Source organism: Dreissena polymorpha, unplaced genomic scaffold (assembly GCF_020536995.1).
Source record: "Dreissena polymorpha isolate Duluth1 unplaced genomic scaffold, UMN_Dpol_1.0 chrUn019, whole genome shotgun sequence".
Classification (NCBI taxonomy): Eukaryota; Metazoa; Mollusca; class Bivalvia; order Myida; family Dreissenidae; genus Dreissena; species Dreissena polymorpha.
The window spans coordinates 25,001-44,335 of record NW_026273333.1 but is presented as its reverse complement, the minus strand read 5'-3'; the positions used below and the strand labels follow the sequence as shown (position 1 = coordinate 44,335).

General features: G+C 31.6%; 1 protein-coding gene across 1 annotated transcript; it reads left to right on the top strand.

The window, feature by feature from the left end:
- Positions 1-3,411: 3,411 nt before the first annotated feature.
- LOC127863599 (neuronal acetylcholine receptor subunit alpha-2-like) lies at positions 3,412-4,794 on the top strand. The gene is made up of 2 exons (XM_052403183.1): positions 3,412-4,044; positions 4,522-4,794. Exons 1-2 carry the CDS (start codon positions 3,511-3,513, stop codon positions 4,792-4,794), a joined length of 807 nt encoding a protein of 268 aa, XP_052259143.1. The 5' UTR covers positions 3,412-3,510.
- Positions 4,795-19,335: the final 14,541 nt, after the last annotated feature.

The following is a 19,335-nucleotide window of genomic DNA, read 5'->3' as shown; positions in this document are numbered from 1 at the left end:
AAGATCCAATGTTTACATTTATCAATATAAAGCATTTTATGACAAACTTCAAAATATACCAAAATCTGTGAAAAGGCCCCTTTAAAACTACAAATCGAAATCATCTATCGCACTTTCGCGCTTTGAGTAAATAACAGGTTACAAACGCATATAGAGAACACGCATTTAATTTAGAAAACACACTTAGAGGCACGTATCTGCTGTGTATCTTTTATTTTTCGCAATTAAAGCTACTGCGTTTGAAAATGTTGTCTGCAGGACTCTTACTGGACTAATATTAAACTCTGTGTATGCCAATAAATCTTGATAATAGTGTATTTTGTTGTTTCTTTGTCCATTTGTCTTATTCCAGTAAAGGTCAATCGGGAATTACCGATACCATTAATAATGCCATTGGTTCCGCATGGTCATTGCAAGTCAAATCAAATTGATGTAACAAAGATATTAGCAACTTCGATGTATAAAACACATTCACAATTATAGCTTGCCTTCAAATTAAGCAATAAGTTATTGAACCATCATATATTTAAAACATGCCATCAAAGTATATGTGATATACATGTATATAAACTATAATCAAAATCGTTATGTACGTATCATGTTATGCTTAAAAATTATTCGGAACAATTTTATAACTATAATTTGTCAAACAACGGCTTTAGATATCAACTTTTATGTGTTGTTGTTTGAGATAATTTACTACATCGAATATCTGATGAATTAAAAGTATTCATCCAAGACGCTCTGATACGTCTGAACCGTGTGCGGATGTGGTTGCATCTTGCCGCACGTGCATGCAATACTTGAATATTATTAATTTTTGTGCGCGTAATTTATTTCTTTTTTACCAATATGGTTAAAAAAAACTAACATTTTGTTTATTTTTGGTAAGCAATTGATTTAAAAAACAAATAGTGATGTACACTAAGGCATTTACAGGCTGGTCAATCGTTAAGCAAAGTATTTGAACACACGCCGGTACCGCACTTGCAGCCAATTTATAATACACACATAACGTCATATAAAACGAACGCAATGCAATCTAAATCTAAACCTATAGTTAAATATTTATTTTTATTTTTGTTTCACGCTAAAATACTTAAGACACAACATCCAATCACGTGCAGCAAAGCGGAATTTGATAAGGCCCGTATTCTGGAATGGGAAAACATCAGCCTTTAAAATAGTATATTATGGATTCTCAATAAGAAATTTTCTTCTAACATTTGAAAGAACAATGCTCGCATTAAATTGAGCAAACAGGATCGGATATTTATTTATTTGGATCATTTTCAGTCGTAATGTGTTGGAACTTAGCCTTTTTATTGTTTGAATGCAAGTTTTTGTTTTAATTGTAATTGTGAGCAAAAGAGCCTGGTGACTTAGTTAATATTCCCCCTCTAAAGGCGGAAGGATATAGAATTTGCCTTTTCCGTCCGTACGTCAGTTCGTCCGCCCGTCTGTCACAAACAAAATGTATCTGGCGGGGGATATCAATTCAACGAATTTGCTTGTTTATCTTTTTTCTTTTTCTTGTTGATAACCCACGAGCCATTGGGGTTAATTCGGATAAAATCTATATGCGGGAAGGTATTAAAATTGAAAATGAGAAATTATACATTGTTTTAATTTTCCAAATATCTTAGATGATATTATTTTGATATTTTATGTTATGAACTAAATTTCTAATCGTAATAATAAATGGACACAGGAAATTAAATTATTTTCAACAGTTTCTCACGTGTGTGCTCAGTTTTGTTCTTTAAGGCATATTGCTAGGTGAACTCACACATTGAAATAGTCGTTTTACTCAAAGCTCAATAAAACAAATAAGAACACCCGTCACCCTCGAATTTTATTTCCTTTTAATACGAGCAAAAAATGGATCTATCAAACATTAAGATATATTTAATACAAATAAATAAAACTTCCGCGTACGTTCTTAAAATGTATTATGTATGAATATGTGAGTCATTGTAGTTTTTTTTATTGATTTCAGAATTATTTCATTACAGTGGTGTATCAACAACTAATAGATTATTATAATTTTAAAATCACATAATAGATAACGAAGTTTATGTAGGTAGTAAATGATTGTTTTACATATACCTCATAATTGCCTTCTGTAGTATATCGTGCAAACTTGTTTGTAGTATGTAAACGTTTTCCTAAAAATGCAATTCTTGTGTTGGATAAGTTTTTTTATCGTAAACGAAGTGTAAAGATAAAATAGTTTTTCATATATATTGTCCTAGCAATTCTAATAACATGGTACTGCGATTATATATATTAATGCATGCAAATGAATTGCCGTGAATTGTTAGTCAAATCAAGAATCACAATTAATACCGTTGATATGCCCCTTTAAGTGTATTGTATACGTATTGTTTTTATTTGACTACTGAATTAACCTAATGTAATGATCTCGATACACATCATTTATAATTTGTATTTTCATTATATTGAAATGTACATTTACATACAACAATAAATTAGTAAAGTCATGTAAAGAATTACAAAACACTAGTGATATGCCGCTTTAAATGTGTTCAATTATCTTTTTTTTTCGTTTGGTTCCGTATACACTTATACTTGTTTGATCACATAATTTATCTACATGTATATATATTGTATTCAACTATGGTACTTAGTTGAATATATATCTTATGAAACGTGTAACTCTTAGTGTTTATTAACCTTAATTTAAACCTGCTTCCGAAATAATTAACCTGTGTTAAACTTAAAAGGAGTATAAACTCTTATAAATAAGAGCTAGCTGTTTATCCCTTAAAATTAAGCCGTCGAGCGTTGAATTCTCGTTATAAAAGCGAATGACTCAAAAAATTGCGTTTATTCATGTGTCTTTTAACTCCACCTATCCTACCCTGCTGTGCAATAACAGAGACTGTTACGCCAAGTTTGATTGGTTTACAATATGCTTGATGTTTATGTGGACCTTCCGAAAACGATTATATGGTGTTTATCCATTCCTGTTGTTAATGCATGCACGACATGGGGTAATCAATTAGAAATGTATTCACAGCAATATGTCCATTAACTAACCAATGCGTTCTTTAAACTAAATGTTGTTTCATCATAACATATTGAAGAGCATATCCTAGTTTTTCATACAGCATATTAGCGTTTAATTGTTGAATAACGGCAATGGCGCATTAGCACAAACCTAGGAGCAGCTGAAATTCATTAAATCACTTTATTTAAATCAACTGAGAATAAGTGCCTTTGTTTCATAAATTGCTTGACATCGGAAATGCCCATTAGGGATGCTGTATGTTGATTACTTTCATGTGATTAATGTATTTTATCAGATGATAATCGATAACCACCATCCACTTGTATCCGCGATTCTAACTACTTCATTTTTCACCTTGCGTTTGAACGAGACACATACGTTAGTTTTTCAACCGGATTTATCGCTTATTTGTTATAAACTCATGTATGCCTACTCAATATTTTAGATAAGCCTTTACACATTATTAAACAACATAAATGAACACCGTGTGGATACTACGCTTCGGTATTTTGTTAGTAAGCTGGTTTTTAGTTGAAGGAACTATGTCTAAACTTTATACAAACATGACAAACGGATACAACAAGCTATTGCTACCAGTTAATGATCATCGAACACAGGTTAACGTCAGTATCCAATCATTTCTTGTCAGCATCAACAGTTTTGACGAAATTAACGGCAAATTAGCTCTTACGTGGTTGTTCACGCTCGAATGGATTGAAGAAAGGATGTCATGGAATCCTGACGATTTTGATAACATAACATCATTTGCGTTGTCAGCACGTGACATTTGGCACCCACGACTGTTGTTGCAACAGTCTGCGGGTTCGATTCAGGAGTTGGGAAGTATTGAGAATTCACTGCGTATCTTTAATAATGGAACTGTACGATGGGCAACAGGAAACGTGTTCGAGATAGTTTGTAGCGTAGATGTCACGTTCTTTCCGTTTGACAAACAAACCTGTCATATAAGTTTTATTGACCCGTCGTACGGACTAAGTGAATTAGCTATAGTACATTTAAGCAATTCAGTTAACATGAACAACTTTGCCAAAAATAGCCAATGGACTTATATTGCCGATAATGTACTTTCAGGAAGCAATATAGCAAATGTCCCATATTTAGAAATACAATTGCATTTAGCAAGGCGAAGTGAGTTTTATATCGTATACATCATAATTCCTATAACATTGCTAGGCGCAATCAACAATTTCGTTTTCCTCCTTCCTGCTAGTTCAGGTGAGCGTTCATCAGTCGCGATCACAGTGTTTCTTTCGTTTGTCGTTTATCTTGAGATAGTTAATAGAAATATCCCACAAAGCTCTGATCCAATGGCTTTCATTTATTACTACCTAATGTTTCTGATGATGTACAGCTCCACTGTGTTCTTTTTCTGCATAATGGCTTTACGGATTCACGATCGCAAAGGAAACATTCCTTCATGTATACAGAAAGTTGTGTTACATACGCGAACACGACCTTGTTGCAAGAGGCGACCAAATAGCGTATCCGATGATGTCGAAGTAAAGATTCACCACACCTTACAAGACAACAACAAACCTGAGCAAAACGATAAGAGCAACCAGTCATATAGTGACACGGTTAGTGAAAGTTGCGTTGCACCGTCAGAAATAACATGGACAGATGTCGGTAGCCTTTTTGACGAAATTACGGCTAAAATATTAAATGCTATATTCTGGACATTTTCGATAATAACAATTGTTCAGCTCTACAATAACACTTACTTTATAGATTTGCCATGATACGTACTCAAGCATTCATAAAAACAAGAAACGTTTGATGAATCATAAATCATTTACATATATGCTCGTTATTATATTTGCTTAGTGGTTCTATGTAATTAGCTGCCTTGTATAGAATATCGTAATCTACAAAAATGCTTGTTTATCATATGCATAATATATACATATCTTCATTAATTCAAAAGTGTTTTCCCTCGAACAGTTACTATGTTGTACAATACATTCTCGAATAAATTTGTCTGTGTATGTTGTTTAACATTTATTGTGCTTCTGTATAGTGTAGTCTATGTAGTGTATAGATATTCTGAAAATCAAACATGTCAACGTGTGCTAATCTATGTACGCTTTAGCGCTGATTTTTTGTTTTAATCAAACGATATAGAAATGTATTGTTTCAAGAGTGTTTAAAATGGGTCTGTTAATAAATAGCGGCAATAAAAATATTATTTATAATCAAATAAATAGATAAATAAATAAATAATATCTGTATATAGTTTAATCTATCTTTTTATGATTAAACAACATGTTTGAGTGTGTATTTGTATGTTTGATTTACGGTTAAATCGTAAGCACCTTATCCTTAACATGTTTAGCTTATTGGCTACGTTATCAAACTTTAAATTTAACACAACAATAATACATGTATCACATGCTTTCTGTTTGTGTTTGGTTATTTTTATACTGCATTTAAGTACACATCGTTCAACAGGTACATTGCTCATTATATATTATTTAAAATTCTGTAAATAAAACGTTATAAGTTTAAATAAAAATAAAATGTCCACATTTAGACACATACTTTACTCTAATAATCCTATATATATATATATATGCAATATACTTTGATGTGTGTTGCATTAATTCTACACATACTTAATCAAATCTAATATTATACGGTGTGCTAATCTTCAAACCCTGTTAAACCTTCTCGATCTATTCTCAAATGTCGATTTTGTTACACTGTTATTAGATAAAAGGCAACTTACACGCCATTATATTAGGACGACTTATTATTATAAACGTCGTCGACAAGCGAAATACACGAGGCATATTTGTTCTTCAATTTAATAACATGAAAGTTCATAATGAAAAGTCATCTGCCCTAAGAAACATTACGGTTTTTCATGAAAATTCGGATTTTAATGGAAAAGAAAAAGATGCTGGTCTTACTTTTAAATGTCAATAAGCATTTTGTTTTAGTAACGCAATCTAATATAAGAATTGTTAATACCTTAAGTTGTGTACAAACCATTATTCAGAATCGCCAGCATCCTTGTTACACATTTAACATATTGTGCAATATTTATGTCTTGTGCTTAAATGTTTTATTAAATATTAATTTAAAGTGTTGTAAATAAAAAGTACAATCAAATCGCAACATAATAATACAAAAATTGCATTACTTTATTTCAATTAATCACATTTCAGTTTTTTTTAATGTGTATGACTTGTAAATACTTCCGTTAACACTATCACTGCCGCCTCGGATACTTTTAAAAATCATGTTTAATCAATATTTATTATATTTTAATTACGAATCATCATTAAGGTACTAGACAAAAACAATATAAATTATGTTTAACACGGGTTCATTACAACTCATGCCATGATATATTAAGACCCTCATTATTTTTAGATCATTTTTTTCTTTTCCATTTGCTTTCCTCAATGTAAGTACCATTTTGTTTGTAAGAATAATATGAAGTATATATTGAAAATTATCGAACCATTTATAATGTTGCAGAGCATCAACGCCTTTCATATACATTTTAATCTCACTATTTAACATAATATATGCATTTGTTGTTGCTGCTGTTGCTGTGTTTATTATAAAAAGATGCATTTTTACATTGTTAAGTTAAAACCAGTATCATTACAGAACAATAACTTTATCTTATGCAAATACATGTATAACCCATGTATATAAATATTTAAATGTTTGATTGCTTTGATACATATATGCAGACACTTTTTGGCGCAATGTGTTTCATAAGTTTGAATTTGACTTGTTTTAGTAGAGCCAAACGTTGAAACGAAATATGGTCATGAAAAGTTGTTCATACATTACAAGAAACAAAAAACAAAATTAATCACAATCCATACCACTGGTGCATTAACTGGATTATAAAATCAGAATGCAGTGGATTGTTTCCAATGGATAAGTGTGAGATAATTATTGCATACTTCTGTTTTGCAACACTTCTAACAATAGAAGTGATGTATGTGTACTCTTAAAACAATATTTCCATTCAAAAATAAACATCGAAACTCTTTGAATGTATGTTATTTTAAATACATTTATTACAAACAATTACCAATATAATCATTTTAATTGTGGTGAGCGATGTAATGTTTTATGACAGAAGATACTGTTTTACCCTTTAAAATAACTATACATATACATATACATACATTTTTTTATTGCATCTATTTTAATTAGTGAAATAGTCTTAATCTTTTTTAAGTAATCAGCAATACATGATACAATAAAATTTTATTACAGTATGTAATTGTTAAGTAAAGTGTTTGAAAATGTGTATTTACCACATTAATCACCTCATAAAATGCATATTACAAACAAGACACACTCTCAGACATGCATTTGTGGATATACGATTGTCAGGAAGGAGGTCGATATGCATCCCACAATTTGAATCTGAGTTGGTCTGAAACATAAAATTATTATGAAAGTATATGCACGCAAAAATATGTATATAATTGGCAAGCGTTAAACGAAATTCTATACATTAAACAACTTTTAAACGATCTTACACTGACATGAACACATTTTCTTTTTCTTTTATGCCCCTTTTTCAGGAAAATAATTAACAGCTGTTTCCCTTTCGCTGCAAAGTTACCATTTCTCGGAGTTTCACCCGTGGCGTGGCTCAATACCTTTCAAAACACGAAATGACGTCATTATACAAGCGAAATTATCCAGTTAAACTCTTTTACAATGTAAATAAACGGTGAAACAGCATGATTTAAAAAGAAAATGTGTTGTATTCGGTGGAATGTCGATTTTAATTCACTCGTTATCATAGCAAATATATATAAAATTATTTATGATAATCTAAAAATAGAAAAGGGAGCTCCGAAAATGTGTTCTTTTCATCGGTGAAAATAACAATTTGTTCTTTTCACTGATGTTATTTCACTGCAGAAATGTCATATTTTATCATTAGGTATAAAAGAAACTACTTTAATAAATGTTTCTCTAATAAAGGTCAGAACTGATTACTTATTCCACGAAAAGTAATACTGTGTATGCTAAATATTCTTATACGTTGTATACTAATGACAATATCTATTATACTTATACTATTTAAGCTCACAAAAAGAATTCTTGTATGATATAACTTATAATTTTATAACTAATTCTTATACTGGTAATTATGATACTTATATTGCTATACTGCTTAAACAAATATCAGTAATACTTATATAGCGCTACATATGCTTATGCTACTCTTACTGATTATTCTTCTTTGACGTTTACAATAATACTAATACTACTTATACTTAAAATACTTTTACTAAATCTACTTTTACTAAATCTACTTTTACTAACCAATTTAAACTACCTTAACTCATACAACAATGTTTAGATTACTTATTCTTATATGTTTAATAGTACTAATACAAACCCTTATACTTAATATACTCATACTATTCTTACTAAAACTTATATTGATAGTAAGCCATTCAAACAATATATTTTACGCAGACATCATACTTCGCTTCACAAAGTGGAAACATCCGGGTTTCGCAATGATAATCGTGCCACCTTTATACGTCTTTGTGATCAAGAACGATGCAGTCCTCGATGCCGCCGTTTGGTTGGTCCTGCCCCCTGTCTGAGTAATACTTAGAAATATAGTGAACTTTTCAAAATATGTCAATATAAGAACGTTCAAAACTATTCTTTAACAAGTTGTTGTATAATGTGTATTAAAACCCATCCATAGTCTTATGGATTACACGCTATGGTACAAGTTAAACAATGTAATTGAATTTGATCCAATTAATGTGTTCATTCGCGATTAAACCTGATTATTCTCTGCCAAAATGGCCCTCTATAAATATTTTTTCAATAACCTTATACATGTATGTATATTCGTTTGTCATCAGACTCGCTGTTGAAACATTAGATGGATTATGTGGTAGAACGGCAACATTTTGAAAAACTATTCTTGCAACCCTGTTTGCAATGTTTATGCAAACTTTTTAATCTTAATGAATGTGGTGGTGAGAGAAAGTTTTTCATCGAATCCTTCTGTTAACGTAAACAAAGTTAATTTATGTGTAGATATCGCTTCAGTATTATCGTCAATCCACAGGAAGTGGTTTTCTGACATCAGATCTGTTAATCCAATCCACCAAGATTGAGCTGGAAATGGTATCATGATATTTAATTATATTATGGCCACACTCGTCGTTTACTGGGCTGAAACAAAATTTGAGTATCTATGCTGCATTTTAATGATGTAACTGCCGGTGTGGATAATAACGGTCTATATTCGAACACATGGTTAGTACATCTTCTATGTAAGTTCCCAAGTTAATAGTACATTCATGTAAATGACTATATGTGATGAATTAATGACTACGTCTTGCGTATTAATTACATATATTCCAATTTATTAACAACCCTGTTGAAACATAAATCATAGTTTTTTAGACAATAGGTGGAATTGACATTTCGAATATAATTATTATATTGCAGATATGTTATATAAGTTATTTCAATTAACAAACTTCTTATGAACGAAACGAACTATATAACAATAATCTTGTATTCCATTATTGATTTTAGATAATGTATTGAATACTTATAGTTTTCATCAGGCCGATTAAATATGAAATGTATCATACCATAACAAAATCACTAGTGCAGAGGAATATTGTGCTCCTGACCAATTATTAAGTGTTTATGTGTTACATGCCTGCACTTTGTTTTACTTTAAGTTATTCCCCGATTTTTTAGCACGCATAATGCTTTATGAGACACTATTTAGAAAGTCCATTCGTATGAACTGTTCCCGTTCACCTCGAATGAGACCTCGAATGATATCTTTAAATTATAAATTATATTAGTTGCAAACATGTTTGCGACGGATAGCTGTCTAATGAGTGTTTGCACACCGACAGTTGCAACACCAAAACGTACCTGGATGCCCACTTGCGTAGGTCTTGAGGAAACTATCCTCATTCGCCTAATCGATGTGAACAAGATGCCCTTCATATTTCCATATATATCAACCAAAAGAACCATTTATCCATGTTGTATCGAGCTTAAATGACTAAACAATTGTATGCTTGCAGTATATGATGATAAATAAATATGTATTCTCTTGTGCATGCATCAGACAGAACATGTTTCTTAAACACGTTGGGATTTACTTTCAAAAGTCATTTGAAGATAACTCGTTTGAAGCTAAGAGACTACTGCTATATAGATAATCATTTTCAAAAGTTTCAGTAAGCTATGTAATATTCAACTCATTTATTAACAAATAATGTGATAAATTCCCATGCAATTAACAATATAGACAAACCATGTGAATGTATGGTTAACGAAATAATTGATGTCAAACGTAAAATGCACTGTGACAAACCTCCGCCTCTGTAAAACCTAATGGTACATTTCCAAAATGGTAACACGACCCAAGTTCACTCATGAAATCTTTTCTACAGTTTGCTACAGCCTCATCTGCAAACAAACTAAATGTGTTCTCCGGAAAATGAACTCTTTTAATTGAATACATTATCAATCAATTGTGATAGGAAGTTTTAATGAGAAATTTGTATTGCTGATTGTTTTTATTAGAAATTTAACGTGTTTTACATAAAGAAATTTAGTTTTGATAAACTAGGGGCGTTTGTAATATTCATTCCAGTATTATTGTATGACCACTTATAGTTAATAATGTTTATGATAAACAAATCGAATTGTAACTTGTACTATAATGTGTACTCCATTTTATAATCCTTACTTAAACGGAAGTAAACTGTATAATACCCGTGAATATTTCTTAACTGGATCAATATGTTAATATGTTAAATATGTTAATATATATAAGTATGACCTATTCATGTTGTTTTTCATTTACTGTTTAAGCCTTAAACAATAATTATTTAAAAATAATAAGAAACTACATACTGGTACATTATGCTCTTTGCATAAGAAATCAATGTCCAATAACATACCACAGAGATGCAATAACACAAATATAAAATTCCAAATCATTTTCAGCATACATGCAAATGGAACATGTGATATGAGGGAAGAAGATATAAGGTTATGACCTTATCAGCATTTAGCATGCTATGTAGAATACTTAGATAGCAGTATTTCGGACTTTATAATGAATATTTTAATTTTGGAGCAGAGGAAAGAGTAAACACAAACATGCTATAAGATAAGTTACAGGGAACTTGAATTGTTTGCTGAAAGGATCTATCATGATTTTAGGCCAAATCTGTACACTTGGGACATTTTAAAAATGGATGAAAATCTGAAGAAAAATAGCTTAACTTTTATTTGTATTTCATTTGAGGTATTTTTGTGGCCCTTAGTATGTTTATAACCAAGGGGATATCAGAGGCATAAGGAATTTCCATAATTATACAGTGTGTCATAGATCTGTATTTCCCCTAAAAAAACACATATATTTCACAAATTGTAGATACGTTTGACCTGGTTTTCAATATATTTCACATAGTTGTATGTATTTAATCTTGGTTGCATAATCTATCTTGTTCTATATAATAAAGATCTATTTGACATTGCTCTCTATATGCTGGAGATCTATATACTCGGCATTGTTCTCTATACAAATGGATATCATACCTTGTTCTCTAAATATCAAATGATGTTCTCTACATATTAAACATTGTTCTCTATGGCATTGACCTTGATCTTTAAGACATTATACCTCTTTTATATGTTGGAATTTGATATCTATATATAAGACATTGCTCTCTATACTTGAAGTTGATCTAATATTGTGTTCTTTATATATTGGACGCTTTTTTATAAATATTCAACATGATTCTGTATACAAAATACATGTTTATAATGTTTTATAATATTTGGCATCGTTTTCTTTAATATGTGTCTTGTTCTGATAAAACTGAGCTTAATTCATGTGCGTAAAGTGTCGTCCCAGATAAGCCTGTGCAGTCCGCACAGGATAATCAGGGACGACACTTTCCGCTTAAACTTGATTTTCTGTAAGAAGGGACTTCCTTCAAACTAAAAATACCATAAAAGCAGAAAGTATCGTCCTTGATTAGCCTGTGCGGACTGCAAAGGCTAATCTGGGACGACCCTTTACGCACATGAATTAAGTCCAGTTTTCTCAGAACAAGACACATATAATTCACTGTTCTATATTTAGATCTTGCTCTCTATATATTAAACATTATATTCTCTATATATTGGACCTTGTTCTTCATAAATTAGACCTTGTTCTTTTTATACTTTATACATAACACGATGTCCTCTTACTCGACCTTCCTCTGTAATTCAATATATCCTCTATATATTTTGGTAAGGTGGCATTACAACAGACAAGACAAGACAAGACAAGACAAGACAAGACAATTTATTTTGTAAATAAAGGCCACCGACCCAAAATACAATATACAGACATGTCATATTTTGCATGCATGAGTTGTGAATAGTTTTATGTTTAAACTTTTCGCATTAACATAAATATAAATAATACAATTTTCTTCAATGTCAGATCATTATTTGTTTTCATCAGATTAATAAAATCTATTTCTTCTTTTCTGTTTCCTGTATACCAAGAAAAAATGTGAATGTTGCGTTCTTCGTGAAATTTAGAACAATAAAAAAATACATGAAATTCGTTTTCAATGACACGTGTGTTTTCTACATTTAGACAATGTATACAATATCGAAGACCATGCTCTGTACCAAGATGTCGACCAGTTTCAATAAGAAACTTGTGGTTGGAACATCTGAACTTTGCAAATGCTTTTCTTTATGAGAATGTTTTTTTAAGCGAAAGATATTTTTTCTGGTTCAAGCAATGATTTATACATTCTTTATGCTTCACATCTAGACGAGTCGAATAAACTCCCTGACCATTTTTGCGTGTAACAACAAATAAGGCGATCTTTAAACAGTTGTAAAAAGACATCAACATTGCCAACATCCTGATACACACAGAAATAACCAAATCCATAATTAAATAGCAGATTTTTAACAGAAGTAGCCCAATTTGTCCTTCCGATTTCATCCTGGCTTTTTAACATATTACAACATTTTTTTGATATCTATGCAATGGCATGTGAATAAGTTTACACCAGTATTTAACACACTTGAAATAATATTCTACTTCTAATCTACCAACCTCCCCTAGGGCCATGCAATTGTTTGTTGACCTATTCAAACCAACAAAATCTTTGCAAAATTGAGCCTGGACTTGTTCTATATTTTCAGAAAGGGTATGACCCCAAATTTCAGCTTCGTATAAAAGGATCGGCTTAACCATTGAATCAAAAAGTTTAAAATACTTTTGAATGTCAAATTTTCCAAAATAGCCTTGGTAACTTTTTATGGCATTAATAGATTTTTTAGACTGAATTGCCAACTTATCTTTAGCCTTGGACCAACTTAATTAAGGAGTAAACAGTAAACCCATGTACGTGTACACTGACGTAACATTTACATGATTTCAATTATAGAACCAATTTTTATATGACCGCAATGGGCAACCATTTCTAAATACAATTATTTCGGTTTTCTTTTCATTTACAGTCATGCCACTTATTCGACAAAAATCAGAAATACTATTTAATTGACGCTGTAGTTCAATAGCCGTTTCAGAGCAACTCGCAACATCATCGGCAAATAATATACATTGTATATTTGGAATATCTTTCGTAATGAAAATTCCTTGATGACCCTGGTCACGCAGGTAAAGGGATAACTCATTTATGAATAAATTAAAAATGATCGTGTTAGTTACGTCCCCTTGCCTTGTGCCAATGTTACACTTAAAATCAGTGGTAACATTGTTATTTATGACTCGCACGCGACTACGTAAATTAGAGTACATAGTGACAAGGACATTATAATGTTTTCCTTTTAAACCTATTTTAAGTCAGATTGAAAACGCATAGCGTTTGAATAACTATGACCGATTGCTGAGCTTGCTGAATGTAAGCGTCACCGCGTTACGATAATAATTGCAAGAGAAAATACCTAAAATGGGCAAAGCATTTTTGATCGAAGCTTTTGTATCGTAAATTTGACGATTTTGCGTAAAAATCAAATTGGTTGCGTTTTCAATACGCATGATATTGTATATCTTTGCATTTTTAAACATTTTAATAGGGTGAATGACGCAGATACGCAGCTTATCTGGGGCACTGAGAACTGGTTGACAGACATGATATTTTGGATAATTGTAAAAGTTAGGACAGCAGATATACATGTATGGGGAGAACGAGAAACGTAAACCAGGTTAACCAGAAAGGCACAATCACAGGCAATCGGCACCTGTGTCGGAAGCAATTATTAAGAATCATTAAGTAAGTATATCGATAGAAACAGAGAACCTACACTTGCGCACCCATTGAGCCATTCGTATTAGTCATCGTCCTGATTTTCGCACAAGTTTTAAAGGGATCTTTTCACGCTTTGGTAAATTGACAAAATTGAAAAAAGTTGTTTCAGATTCGCAAATTTTCGTTTTAGTTATGATATTTGTGAGGAAACAGTAATACTGAACATTTACCATGGTCTAATATAGCCATTATATGCATCTTTTGACGATTTTAAAACCTAAAAATTATAAAGCGTTGCAACGCGAAACGATTGAATAATTTGGAGAGTTCTGTTTTTGTCGTTAAATTTTGTGAAACTACGAAGATTGCTTTTATAAGGTATAAAATACGTCAATTATGTGTACTCGGCGGAATAGCTCAGTAGGCTAAAGCGTTTTACTTCAGGACTCTGGCAGGACTCCAGGGGTCACTGGTTCGAAACCTGGTCCGGGCAATGTTCTTTTCCTTTTTTTAATTTTATTCTTGATTTTTTTACTGGAGCTTTTACGATCCAATGTTTACATTTATCGATATAAAGCATTTAATGAATAAGTTAAAAAATGCCAAAATCTGTGAAAAGGCCCCTTTAACAGCCGTTAGACATTTATGATCGATTTTCTTATTTAGCGAATGGCAACAATTTTTTGATCGACTAGTTTGCAGCCAAAATATAAAGCACTTACCGCGTGTAAATGTAACCCTACGACTTAATGTCTCAGAATACGGTTCTTCAAATCTCTTGAAGCGGGATAAACAAAAAAAGAAGTCTTTCCTTTTATATAAACTTGTATTGTTATTAATAAATGTTCAATTGATCGTATAGTGTTTTCTATTCTTTTAGTTCATAACAGTCACAACTTCCGTATAATATTTTTATAAAATGTGTTCTTTTATGTCTTTCACAAGTCCAATTTATATATATATTAATAAAAGAAAGAGACGTGTTACGAAAAACAAAAACAGTATAATCCAAGATTCCTCTGCACTCCCTTGACGCTAATTGGGAATAACTTGCAGTTTTCTCGAAAGAATGCGCCCAGTGTAGGAAAAACGTCGAGCTTATATACCTACTAGTCACATTTTGCTTCAACGTGAGTTGTGCACATCTGGTTTTAGATGTAAACAAAACTTTCAATCATCTTGTCTGATTTGTCTAAATTCGCCTCCCAACCCTGTTTTCAGGCAGTTAGGGAATAATTAATATCGCAATTAAAATGCTTTGACCAAAGCTGTGACCAACAAATAACCAGTTGTTCGGTGACTTGAACTTTCATAAATGTGGCAGACGTTCAGTAGCTTAAAGCTATCTAGTAGCTATCTAGTTCACTGCGTGGACAAAAGTGTCACAGTAAATGTTAAACTTTAAACAGGTCGTCACATAAACTTGCAGAAGATGTGAAAAAGGAACCATCTTTGCTGCAGCCATTTTTTCAAACAAACCAGTTTTACAGCAAATGGCAAACATAACAAGAGTACTGATTCTATTTTTGAGAGAACAATAATACTGAACATTTACCAGGCATTAAAATATCCATTATATGCACCTTTTGACGATTTAAAAACCTGAACATTATAAAGCGCTACAAACGCGAAACGATTGAATAATTGTGAGAGTTATGTTGTTATCGTAATATTTTGTTACACTACCTGGATTACGTATATAAAGTTTACAATTCCATACATGTATTAGCACGGATGGTCGAGTGATCTAAGCGAAAGACTTTTTTTGTTCTCAAAGTGCTTCGAGCCCAGGCTATGATTACTTTTTTCTCTCTTTAATGGTTTTCTTGTTTTCAACTGGGTTTTTAATTCCGATAGTTGCAGTTATCAATTTAAAGCTTCTAATGACAAAATAGTTCTTTATTTTAGCGATTTACTAGTCCTACGCTTTCTAGCGGATTCATTCAACAGAAAGGATAATATTATCTGCATTTTGCTGAATACCGGTATATCAAACTATAGACTTGCGCGTTTGATTGTTTATGCTGTAGCTTGCACGATATATTTTTTGCGTTTTGTAGCCTATTCTATTTTCTTTATTAAGGCGTAACATATACATTTGTTTGTTGGATTTTGTATCGATTTTACAGTTTTTCTGACTACCATGACCTTAGTTTTTTTATGTAAGCAAAATGCCACCAGTCGCAGTAGGTTTGTAAAGTGTTCAATGATTCTTGAAGACCCTCCTTTCTTTAAAAAAATATAGCCTCGTCGTCAGAGATGAATAATAGTCTTATTGATATTTGATCTAGTGTAGTTCCGGCGTTGATTACATTTTGTAAATCGAATTCGATGTCGTTAATAAAATGAGAAAATACTATGGGCGAGGTTATATCCCCCCTGAAATATGACCACGAATCTACTTAATATGTCTGATCAGTTACCCATGTGTTTAACCTGTAATTTTTCCCCATTATATCTGGATCGAATACGTTTTAAGAGTTCATCGTCGATGCCAACATTTAATTTAGTCATTTACTATATAATTGACCACTATTGATGACGTCATTTGCCTTCTAGCAGTTAATATAGCAACACTATAGTTTATCTTTATTCTGTGACTGTTTTTCTATAAGGGCATTAAGAATAACTATTCCATCAAACGTGCTCAAGTTTAGTTTAAAGCCAAATTTTGCATTCGTTAGTATATATTCCCATTGTTTAAGACGTTTATTTAATATGCTTGTAAACGATTTTGCAAAACAACTTATTACAGTAATTCCCCGATATTTATTTGGGTCTGATATGTCTCCACGTCATGTATCGACACATAACTATATGGAGAATATGGTCTATAGATTCATTTTTCGGATATTAAGTTTACGTTTACAAGTGCCCATCTCTTGCTTTAAAGTTAACAATGCGTTATTGTTGATGACATTGTATAGAACGAATAGACAGTGCCTGACAGACGTTCTAGAAAACGGAAAAATAAATTAGTTTGCCAATGACACTTGCGAAATCGTGACGATTGAGACGTACTGAATGTTTGCCTGTATTATTTTCAATGTTCGATTACGATTAATTCTCATGGGAGATGAAATCGAAGTAAGATATAATTACGTTCTAGTGTAAACTCGCTGGCAATTAGTAAACATTCATTACCATAAAGAGGTGTACTTAAAAACGATCTCCGATCACAACGAACAGAAACATTTATATCACGGATGAACGTAGCAAGTAAGTCATGTTTGCGCTGATTGAACGTTTTATGTTATATTTTGTTTCTACTGTATATATTTATTTATTTTTTATCTACGTATTTATTGATTTGTTTATTGATTAATTAATTTATTTATTTATTAATTTATGTATTTATTTAAGGGAAACACATTAGAGTGTTATTAATATAATAGATGAATTCATTTAGTACATCAGATTACAGTTCAGATATAAATAACGATATGTATAACGATATGTCACAATAAACATAAATGCTTTGGGAATAAATATTCAAATTGCATATAAGCTAAAATGCACAGTCGTTCCATTGACAGGGGAATTAGTATTTTGTCAACACTAAAAAACATGCACCGCGTAAGTATGTAGGTGGCGTTAATTTTGTTCGTAACGTTGGAAACCGCAACATTTATAAAACAATAATCCATCGATTTGCAGGGTTTTGTTTGTTCTGTAAGGCTTTCTTTCCTTAAAAAGTTTATTATTTATATCTATATATTTTCATCTGACCCTTTTAATGGTTTAGAACGGTAATTCGACATTTTGATTGCCTGTCCTTTTTTAGCACATTCCTAGTGTAATTGTATTCTGGATCAAAAACCTATGAACAAATATTCTAAGACACATCCAGTTTCCAACCTTCAATCTTTTTTTTCGGAACCACATATAAAAATCGCTATTGTGAACATAAAAAGTGATAAAGAAAAACGTATATTTATACAAAAGTGTATTATATATGCATTTATAATAGCAAATATAAACCAGTGGAATAAAGAAAATGTAAGCGTACATGTGTGTCATATACAGTTTGAAAGCGAGAAGCAATACACATCTCTTGCCACTTGTCATTTCAAACGCAAATGCGATAATCGTGTTGCATAACTTATAAAACATATTGTTTGTATACACAACTCACATAAACTTCTTACACGTATGAATATTGTTTAGCATCATTCATAGCAAGAATGCCAATGGACCCAATAGTGTTGACATTTCTCGGATCATGATGATCAAAATAGTTCAATTGGTTTAATCGGTAACAAGGATGGAAAGTTCATTATCAGCTCATAGTGTCAAACAAAAACGTTAGCTGGGAACATGTTCACATTTTCAAATTATATGATCGGATTTAAGACCGTCCTTGCATTGTCCAGATACAATTAAGATAAAAAACAGAAGCAACTTCTGCTATATTTTTACTTTTAATTTGCACCCATGTTTCATGCGCATCGGACTTATCGATATCAGTACCTGGTTAAATGTTTAAAACTGAAATTCGTTGAAGTTAAATATAAGACAACTATTATTGAATTAGTACAAGACAATATCATACCAATATCACGAAGACAATGTGAATGAGTGAGTTATTGGACATTTACCTTGTATTGAGACAGCTAACATAATACTGAATTATAACCGGGTTTCCTAGACATGTGTGGTAACGTTTTGGTCAGTGGAAAAATAATACTAATGATAATCGTTTAATGGCGAACTGCATACATACGACAAGTACTCCAATCCGGCTGAGAAAAAACTATTCTTGAAGAAAGGATCAACTGAATTAAAAGAACAAGCAAGAAGTCCTACCGACCATGTATGGTTTATAAGTATTTTTCATTCATGAAATTACATCTACTTAGACATTGTTAATTGTACGGTACTTGACCGTTGTATTTAAGGATAATTTACACGCTTTTGTCAGACCCATCGTCCATTTAATTTTAGTTGGCAAATGTCACTAATATCTTTACAAAGACATCGACTTAACTCGTCTTTTAT

Bases quoted from the DNA above. Each gene is read 5' to 3' on its own strand.
- LOC127863599 (XM_052403183.1), top strand. From the start codon at position 3,511: ATGAACACCGTGTGGATACTACGCTTCGGTATTTTGTTAGTAAGCTGG. The intron at 4,045-4,521 runs GTACATTTAAGC...CCTTGTTGCAAG, and splicing joins GACTAAGTGAATTAGCTATA to AGGCGACCAAATAGCGTATC.